We start from the raw sequence: 10515 nt of genomic DNA on the forward strand, positions 1-10515 counted from the left end.
TGCCAACCCCTGTTAATGTGGGCACACTGCACCTTGCTGGGTATTTTCTGCTTTTGTTGTACTTGTTAAAACAGCAGCTTACTTTATTACTAGGGCCCTACCAAATTCACAGCCATGAAAAATGCATCACAGACCATGAAATCTGGTCTCCCACTGTGAAATCTGGTCTTTTGTGTGCTTTTACCCCATACTATACAGATTTCCTGGAGGAGACCAGGGTTTCTCAAATTGGGGGTCTTGACCCAAAAGGGAGTTGCAGGGGGATCGCAAGGTTATTTTAGGGGGGTGGCGGTATTGCCACCCTTACTTCTGCGCGGCCTTCAGAGCTGAGCGGCCAGAGCAGCGGTTGTTTGCCGGTCGCCCAGTCAGTAGCAGCGCAGAAGTAAGGGTGGCGATACCATCCCATGCCACTTTACGTCTGCGCTGCTGCCTTCAGAGCTGGGCAGCCGAAAAATGGCAGTGGCTGACTGAGGGCCCAGCTCTGCAGGGAGCAGCACAGAAGTCAGGGTGGCGAGACCGTACCAGGCCATCCTTACTTCTGCGCTGCTGCTGGCGGCTCTGCCTTCAGAGGTGGGCTCCCGGTCTGCAGCCGCCGCTCTCCAGCCGCCCCGCTCTGAAGGCAGCGCCGCCGCCAGCAGCAGCATGGAAGTAAGGGTAGCAGAACCGCAGCCCCCCCCCCTACAATAACCTTGCAGACCCTCCCCAGCCCAACTCCCTGATAGGTCAAGACCCCTACAATTACAACACCCTGAAATTTCAGATTTAAGTAGTTGAAATAATGAAATTTATTATTTTAAAAATCCAATGACAGTGAAATTGACCAAAATGGGCCATGAATTTGGTAGGGCCCTATTCATGACTCTTTGTAGCTCCAAGCCTGCACCCACATGGGGAGGGAAGCCAGAGGGGTTGGTGTGAGGGCTGGCTGTGTAGAAAGGGAAGGGGAGACAAGGAGCAGGGTGTGTGGGAGCTCCGGCAAGGGAGGGGAAGGCTGAGTAGTCGGTAAGGGGGTTGGGAGGCATCTGTGGAGAAGGAGGGGAGGCCGAGGAGTTGGTGGAGAGGTGGGGGAGGGAAAGGAGTCAGTGGGGGAGCTGGGGCTAGCTGGGGAGGGGAGGCCAAGGAGTCAGTGAGCGGGTGGGGGAGGGAGAGGACTCGGTGTGGGAGCTGGGGCTTGCCGGGGAGCAGGATGGGAGGCCGAGGAGTTGCTGGGTGGTGGAGGGAGGGAGGGAGATGACTTGGTGTGGGAGCTAGGGCTAGCCAGGGAGGGGGAGGGGAGGAGTCGGTGTGGGAGCTGGGGCTAGCCAGGGAGGGGGAGGGGAGGGAAAGGAGTCGGTGTGGGAGTTGGGGCTAGCCGGGGAGGGGAGGCCGAGGAGTCGGTTGGTGTGGGAGGGAGAGGACTCGGTGTGGGAGCTCGGGAGCAGGAGGGGAGGCCGAGGAGTCGGTGGGTGGTGGAGGGAGGGAGATGACTCGGTGTGGGAGCTAGGGCTGGCCAGGGAGGGGGAGGGGAGGAGTCGGTGTGGGAGCTGGGGCTAGCTGGGGAGGGGAGGCTGAGGAGTCGGTGGGTGTGGGAGGGAGAGGACTCAGTGTGGGAGCTAGGGCTAACCAGGGAGGGGGAGGGGAGGGAGAGGAGTCGGTGTGGGAGTTGGGGCTAGCTGGGAGAGGAGGCCGAGGAGTCGGTGGATGTGGGAGGGAGAGGACTCGGTGTGGGCGCTAGGGCTAGCCAGGGAGGGGGAGGGGAGGGAGAGGAGTCAGTGGGTGGTGGAGGGAGGGAGATGACTCAGTGTGGGAGCTAGGGCTAGCCAGGGAGGGGGAGGAGAGGAGTCGGTGTGGGAGCTGGGGCTAGGAGGCCGAGGAGTCGGTGGGTGGGGGAGGGAGAGGACTCAGTGTGGGAGCTGGGGCTAGCCAGGGAGGGGGAGGGGAGGGAGAGGAGTCAGTGGGTGGTGGAGGGAGGGAGATGACTCGGTGTGGGAGCTAGGGCTAGCCAGGGAGGGGGAGGGGAGGAGTCGGTGTGGGAGCTGGGGCTAGCTGGGGAGGGGAGGCTGAGGAGTCGGTGGGTGTGGGAGGGAGAGGACTCAGTGTGGGAGCTAGGGCTAACCAGGGAGGGGGAGGGGAGGGAGAGGAGTCGGTGTGGGAGTTGGGGCTAGCTGGGAGAGGAGGCCGAGGAGTCGGTGGATGTGGGAGGGAGAGGACTCGGTGTGGGAGCTAGGGCTAGCCAGGGAGGGGGAGGGGAGGGAGAGGAGTCAGTGGGTGGTGGAGGGAGGGAGATGACTCAGTGTGGGAGCTAGGGCTAGCCAGGGAGGGGGAGGAGAGGAGTCGGTGTGGGAGCTGGGGCTAGGAGGCCGAGGAGTCGGTGGGTGGGGGAGGGAGAGGACTCAGTGTGGGAGCTGGGGCTAGCCAGGGAGGGGGAGGGGAGGGAGAGGAGTCAGTGGGTGGTGGAGGGAGGGAGATGACTCGGTGTGGGAGCTGGGGCTAGCCAGGGAGGGGGAGGGGAGGGAGAGGAGTCAGTGGGTGGTGGAGGGAGGGAGATGACTCGGTGTGGGAGCTGGGGCTAGCCAGGGAGGGGGAGGGGAGGGAGAGGAGTCAGTGGGTGGTGGAGGGAGGGAGATGACTCGGTGTGGGAGCTAGGGCTAGCCAGGGAGGGGGAGGGGAGGGAGAGGAGTCGGTGTGGGAGCTACGGCTAGCTGGGGAGGGGGAGGGGAGGCCGAGGAGTCGGTGGGTGTGGGAGGGAGAGGACTCGGTGTGGGAGCTGGGGAGCAGGAGGGGAGGCCGAGGGGCTCCCGGCTCCGAGGCTGCGGAGATAACGAGGGACCAGGTCGGTTTCCCCACAGACAAGAGCCGGAGGACGCTACCCAAGCTCAGCGGCTTCGAGGCCAGCGCATGCGCACAGCGCCTCCGGCCCCCTTCCCTCAGGCAGTGGGAGGCGAACTCGGGACACGAAACGAGCTCTGCGCGGGGCGTGAACGTTGGCGCCGCCGTCAGCCTTCCCCCAATAGGAGGCCAGCACATCAAACGCTGCTCAACCCCCTCCGTCCGCAGCCAATCAGAACCGCCGAGCCAGTGAAGAGCCCGCTCCAGGCCTCGTTTTAGCGTCATCCTCTTACCAGCCAATAGGAAGAGAACTCATCGCTCCCCCCTCCCACCCCGTTAATGTCCTCAGCCAATGGGGAGCCAGTCTCCCTGGCGGACAGTTGGCCGTTTACCGCACAGGGGCCGTCACCCTCCAGAGGGCGTGGGCGCCGTTGATTGGGCGTGGCCCCCGGGAGGGGCGTGGCCAGTCTCCCGGAGCGGCTACAAGAGGGGCCGCTGGGCGGGCAGGCGCCATTTTGTACGGCAGAGTGTGGGCCGGGGGGAGGCGGCGGAGGGTTTCGGGGTTCGGACCAGAGCGGCCGGATGGTGAAATCCTCCCTGCAGCGGATACTCAACAGTCACTGCTTCGCCAGAGAGAAAGAGGGGAATAAAAGCACCACCATCATCATGCCCGCCGTGCTGAGCCTCAGTGCCGGACAGAGCAGGTGAGGGGCCGGGCCCGCCTCAGCCCTCACCCCCCGCCGTGCCCAGCCCGTCAGCCCGGGCCGCCCCCATCTGCCCCCGGCGCTGCGTCGGTCCCCCGGCCCGGGCCTAGCCTTGTGCCCCTTGAGGACAGCGCCCTGGGTGTGGGTGCCAGGCTCATCTCGCGGGCGTCCTGGCCACCCAGGAAGCGGGGGGGGGGGACGGGACTGGGGATCACTTGGGTGACGTGGAGGGGCCCATGGGTTGGCTGGAGGGGCTGGGCGGTGGCTTAGCCCCTTTGGGGGATTCCCTCCCGCCAGGGCGCGGGCGTTATGAGGTCCTTTAAACCCCCCCCCCACCCCACTCTCGCGCACGTGGGAGTCGTCGCCCCCTTTCTCCCCCCACAGGCCTGGTTCCTGCTTCCCCCTCCGAGCAGGTGAGTCCCCTCCCCCGCCGGATTCTCCGGGTCCTGTCCGAGGCCATCGGTGGCCCCCTGGACAAACCCGTTGCTGGGCTGCGTTAACTTCGTCTCCAGCCCAGCAGAGCAGCAGCATTAAAATAACACCGAGCCTTAACCTGCCACGTGACAGTTAAAGAGCAGTTAGATGTAAACAGCAGCCACATCACTTGCTGCTGAAATTGCCAGAATAACTAACCGATTAGCAGAGGCATGAATGTATTTTGCTGGTCACTTGTGGCTACTTCTCAGTAAAACTCCTCAATAAAGAAAGACCGAATAGAAATGACTGCCTCAAAGCAATAGACTGCTGCTGGTATGAAAGCTTTTCGTCTGATAGTTGGAACATGATTAGTTCAGAATGGCAGGAGAGTGGGAAATGTGAGAGCCTTTATGGAAGGGTGTATTTATGTGCATGGAAACGAATCAAGGTGCTTAGCCTAAAGTAGAAGGTAAGAGTGTTATAAAAGCTGGTTGCTTAATCCTCTGATGCAGTTTAAACAATTGCTGGGGATGAAAACATCTGAAAATTACTAAGACTTCTGCGAGGAACAGAAAGTAGCTATCAAACCAGTTATGCATTATAAGACTTGCTTTCCCTTTTCAGGGACTATTTTAAGAAGCCATTTTTGTTTAAAGAACATTACAGTCCAAAAGGAAGGCCATATAAAGACCACACAATGAGCACAACTTTAAAATGGGGTATTAAAAGTAACTCCCAAAGCTAAATCAGCCTTTGTTATGCTACAAAACTGTTTACTGAAAAAAGATGAAATACCACTAGATGAAAGAACTCAGGAAATTTGTATTTAAAACCTCCTATATATGCAGTTCTATACAACTGCTTAATAAATAAAAATGTGGCTCTTATCACATGAGGACAGTGAGCTACACTGCTCTATAATTAAACTGAAAAGGAATATTAAAATAAATGTTTAATGCATGTATTAGAGAACCAGTTGAATTCTTTACTGTAAAACGGCTGCACTTTGGAAATGAATAGAACTGAGGGATCAGATACAATTGATATCAGTTGGTCCTGGACTCTTTTAACTTTATGCAGTATAATACATTCATAATATAGCTTCACAATGGTCCCCTTTATTGATCACTTTCAGCATATGATATTGTACCTGTCAATATATAGCTGTTCAGAGGCTTTCTAATCAGTGGTCTGTTTGTCTCCCCACAATTTTCTGTCTGATTTGGAAATCTCAAATGCATTTGGACTGAGCAAAATGGTGGATTATTTTGTACATGTTTATACCGATTTGCAAATGGCTGCTGGCACTCACAGATAGGACGATTGTGAAAATTTCCCTAAGGGCCTCGATTGCTGCATCTGCTGAGATGACGCAACCAAAGTGTAAGCCTGCAGGGTGAAAGATGGTGCAGAGGGAGGGGCTAATGGGCACAGCAGTCATTCTTGTTACAGTATAAAGCTGATCAGGCAAGCAGTCTTACTGATCGCATGAAACAACGTGTGGAGAAAAATTAGGTTTAATAGTAGTTTCAAGAGGCTGGAATGCTTTAAATAGAGGGTTCTGTAGTAATGATCAGTATTAAACTTAGCAGAGCAGTATAAATGCTCTGCATTGGAAATTTTTTTTAAAGATGCTCAATATGAAAACTTCAACTAGGTTTTCAGATTAGTGATATTTTAAGGGAACAGTCTTCAATTTTTTACTTAATAGACATTTTAAAGTATTTAATATCACAAACTTACTCCTTCCTCGTGAGCTTTGAATGGTGAAAGCAATCTGGAGATACCAAAAAACAAGTAGAATCTACTTAAACTCTCCAGAATGTAGAGAAACAATGTGAGTACTTCCCTAACAAACTCAGCACCAGGTCTGATCTGTATGCACAGGGGCATAGGACATCTGCCAAGGAAACACTGTTTCACATAAAACTAAAATAAATTCTAAAATCAGTTATAACTAAAACTGTAGTTAACCTTAGAATTGGGAATTATAGTACCGGTGCTGCTGTGATCAGAATGTTCATACATAAACTACAGACTGGTCAAGAGGGAAGAAGAATGTCAAGTTTCAGTTCTTGCCTGTGCAGAACTTTTATTGGCTTTAGTGGGAATTACTCATTAAAATTGTGAGATGGCACATGGAGGCTATTTCATAATTTAGAAATGTTTCATTTGTCATGCCTGATGATGATGTTTACAGGTTAATTTAACTGTAAAATTCATAATTAAGTTCTTAGATATCATTTTTTTCAGCCTTCACTTTAAATGTCACCAAATGCTTAGCTTTCCTGACTTTTGTGGACTGGATAGCTTGAGCATCATGGGTGTACATTTAATGTCTCTTGTTTTTGTGAACAGAGGCCCCTTGCAACCTACATGTTTTTATCTTATGTCAAGGCACTCCTTTCCCTTTGCTGTATAAATGCAAGTTAAGACTTAATTTTGCTTTCATAAGCTCAGGCTAATAGCATGTTTTCAGTGTGTTTCCTGTTTAAAATGTGATATAAAACGTGAATGCTGCTTCTTGTCTTTATCTAGGCTTTATGTAGTTTAACTGAAATTATGATTTTCTTTAGTTCCAGGGTTTCTTTCAATTGCTGTAGTAACCTGGGTCCGGGGCCTCGGTGGTGCTCCTGATGTCCCTCACCCACCCCTGAAGATCCCAGGTGGGCGAGGGAATAGTCAGAGGGATCACAATCTTTCAGCTAATTTATTTTATTCTGTAAGTATATGCAATCTAATACCATGCAGTCTTTCGTTTTCTTAGTGTATTAATGGCTTTTCATATGGTGAAGGCTATAATACAAATCCTGATGGCAGTGTTCAAGAACTTTGTGCACTTCCATGAGTTTAATTTCAAATTTGTGATGAATTAGAAGTAACTTCCCATCTTGCTGTAACAGGATAATCGGCTGAATGTAACAGAGGAACTAACATCTAATAACAGGACAAGAATTCTCAATGTCCAGTCAAGGCTTACAGATGCCAAACATGTTAACTGGAGGGCAGTGCTGAACAACAACAACCTGTATATTGAAATTCCCAGTGGTGCTCTGCCTGAAGGGAGCAAAGACAGGTATGCGGGATAGAGTGTAATCTGCTCTTTAACTTCTCTTTTCTAAATAGGAATTACCTTCAGTGCTCCCGAAGAGTGATAGTTCTGTATTGGCTACATCCACTTACAGCTGATGATGGGTTTATCATGCAGGCTTCCTTGGCTATAGAATTTCTTCTGTTCCAATCATGACACACGTCTGATTATTTGTAAAGTGCTATAACAGTGCTAAATATTGTTCCTATTTTGGGCATGTGTTAGAATCATAGAATATCAGGGTTGGAAGGGACCTCAGGAGGTCATCTAGTCCAACCCCCTACTCAAAGCAGGACCAATCCCCAATTTTTGCCCCAGATCCCTAAATGTTAGTGAGAATATAATCTAAATCTCACTTTTCATTCACACTGTGATCCTGAGTCTTCAGAGATGGAAGCTAGCTCTAAAGCAGCATAAACATACTTGCCTTTTTTAGTTGTGGAAAGGTTTAGTCTGACTTAACTTTCCTCCTTAAATGACAATCTTAACTTATTAATAGTGAAAGATTACAGGGCTGATTTGTGCTCTTACAAGTAAAAGAACTCCAGATATTCCACTTTTATTCCTCAACCCTTAACTAACTTCTGTTGGTATGTGGGCCTTAAAGTGCAGTGGCACCTATCACTGTAAGTGTTATATGCTAATTCGGAGCGTAATGCTGGAAGTCTAATTGGGCTGTGTGACTTCAAGGGTAAATCTGAAGAGGGCTGAGGCACAGCCTTTGTTAGCTGTCAGTGTGAACCTGGGTACTTACACTGCTGCCTGATTCAGGCACACACATTTGCAGGTGCAGATGTGCCCGTGAGTTCACTTGCTTGAAAATTTGCCTCCACAACGTTGTGGGAGGAATTGTCCGTCTCACTGATATTCCACTTTAGTTTTGCAGTTCTTCTTGAGTTTGCTGAAGAACAGCTTCAGGTTGATCACGTTTTCATTTGCTTCCACAAGAACAGAGATGACAGAGGTGGGTGTAAATTGAAGCCTGTTAAATTGTTTTCACCATGTGACTTCACTAACATAGAAAGGTAGCTTCATATAAATGTAACTGCAATATATCTATAGAAATTGGTCTCTTCAGATGTCTCCTTACTGCTCTGTTGGCCAGTAGGGATTGTCTAGTGACCCGAATATCAGATTAAACTTGTATTCTTTCTACTTTTTGCAGCTGCATTGCTCCGTACTTTCAGCTTTTTGGGCTTTGAGATTGTGAGACCAGGGCATCCCCTTGTCCCCAAGAGACCAGATGCTTGCTTCATGGCCTATACGTTTGAGAGAGAGACTTCAGAAGAAGAATAGATTGCAATGTTTGCCTCTTAGAGCTTTCTTGTTGTCTATAAAGATGAAACTGTAGAAATTTTGTCAACATCTATTATACAGTACATATAATTGTTTGTTCTTTGTACAAAATATTGTGACCAACTGCTTTGGTGGTGGGATGTTGAAAATTTCAAACTTCATCTTTTCTGAATTTGTGCGCATGTTGTGATTGTGCAAATAAATGCTCACTCCAAATTAGCAGTATATTTCTTGAAGTTTAATATTGTGTTTGTGATACCGAAGTATTTGCTTTAATTCTAAATAAAAATTTATATTTTACTTTTTATTGCTGGTTTAAGATGTTTAAGACTTCCCTCTGGCTGGGAAGGTGTATCCCAGGCTTTTGAATCAAAATGGTAGGTAAGGGCTGCGAGACTAACTTTAGTCCACCCTCCTTGCTGACTTTGTAATGTGACCTGTCTGGATGTATTAATCCAGGTGTGGCCAACCTGGGGCTCCTTGTCTAGGCACCGACTCTGGGGCTGGAGCTACAGGTGCCAACTTTCCAATGTGCCAGGGGGTGCTCACTTCTCAACCCCTGGCTCTGCCACAGGCCCTGCCCCCACTCCACCCCTTCCCACCCCCTCCCTGAGCCTAGCCGGCTTCCTTGCTTCTCCCCCCCCCGCCAGCTTCCTGCATGCCATGAAACAGCTGATTGGGAGGTGCTGATCCGGGCTGCTGGTGGGCAGGAGGTGCAGGTGGCAAAGGGGGAAACTGATGGGGGGCTGCTGATGTGTTACTGTGGCTCTTTGGTAATGCACATTGGTAAATTCTGGCTCCTTCTCAGGCTCAGGTTGGCCACCCCTGTATTAATCACTTATGTCAAGTGTACCTTGCACTCACATTTCAGTGGTACACAATTTTACATTGATCTGAGCCAGGTTTTTTCGGCACCAATGATGTGTTCAGCTAGACCTGTTAATATTTCATGGGTAATCAGTAACTCGTAAGGAAGAAGAGTCTTAGAACTGCTTGTGGAGCCTGAACGTTTACAAAGCCACAGTCCCTGTTCTGTAGAGGGTTTACAGGATGCATAAAAAGATAATGCCTTGGTGTGAAAGGAAGATGGACATGAAAACCTCAGGACTCTGTCAGTAAACAGTCTAGGTGTAGAAATAGGTCTCTGACTTGGCTACTTGCTTTACCTTGTAGCCTTTTTGGGTTTGTTTAGTTTCAGTAAAAATTGAGTTGGATACTTTGAATACAGACCACAATTCCACCTCTTTTTGATCTGTAATGTAAAATCTGGATGTTTATATGGTGTCATATGATCATAATCTGCCAGCGTTTACTTTAACCTCCATGTCCAGGATTAAATCCTTGGAGTCTTACTGTTTGACCTCCTGCTGGTAGCAGATTGCCAGTGATAAACCCTCTCCTGCTATTATGTAGTCCATACCTAAAACCTGATTCCCTGGCACACTAAAATGGGGATGAGGCATAGATGTTGAACACATCCCAGTAAACTTTCAGGCAGCATTAGGTGATTTAATGGCTGGTCTGAGGTAAGAGCATTCATAATGGGTGGTAGGTTATTCACCATTTGCTTGGAGCGTCATCCACACTTTGACTAGTACATTAGCAGTGAATCAATGATTCTCCACCGATGCCTTAAATGATGAGTGATGATTTACTAGGCAGTATATTTAATATAAAGGGAATTCCTCTGTGCCCTTCAAGCATATCCATTTTCTAATACATCTTAAACAATCTCTGGTTGCGATGACTGGAGGTGTTCTATATCTCCTTCCTCTACCTGGGTACTGCCTCTTTGGTGACAGCTGGAGCATTGGATGAGGTCATAGAATCCCTTGAGACTTAAGTTTCCTGGTAGGAGTGTTTGGTTTTGCATACTGGGTCATTTATTGCTAACGAAATCATTAAATGGTTCTAGTTTACGGAAGCTAGCTCTTTCCAAAGACTATATTCAGACACTGGGCCTTCTGCTCACTGCAGCCCTTGTAGACGCCAGTGAAGTCAGCTTGAGTAACAAAGGTCAATAAACCAGTCTAGACGTGTAGGTGAGCCGGGGCCTGGAGGGGAGGCCTTGCTGCCATATTTATAGCTGGGAAGCACTAGAAAGAGCAGAGGCATGTCTCAAAGGGAGCAGAAACCCCATGTCACCTGCAGCTGAGACATGCTGTTTATTTTGTCACTGCATTCCCCTCCTTGGGGCTG

The 10515-nt window shown here is 49.8% G+C and overlaps 1 protein-coding gene across 1 annotated transcript; it reads left to right on the plus strand.

Moving 5' to 3' along the window:
- Nucleotides 1–3313: 3313 nt before the first annotated feature.
- OAZ1 (ornithine decarboxylase antizyme 1) lies at nt 3314–8616 on the plus strand. The gene is given in 6 exon segments (XM_073324598.1): nt 3314–3512; nt 6506–6563; nt 6565–6651; nt 6833–7005; nt 7899–7984; nt 8186–8616. Coding segments are annotated over 6 exon segments (657 nt in total). The 5' UTR covers nt 3314–3390; the 3' UTR covers nt 8317–8616.
- Nucleotides 8617–10515: the final 1899 nt, after the last annotated feature.

The sequence above is a fragment of the Lepidochelys kempii genome, chromosome 25, assembly GCF_965140265.1.
Source record: "Lepidochelys kempii isolate rLepKem1 chromosome 25, rLepKem1.hap2, whole genome shotgun sequence".
In the NCBI taxonomy this organism is placed as follows: Eukaryota; Metazoa; Chordata; order Testudines; family Cheloniidae; genus Lepidochelys; species Lepidochelys kempii.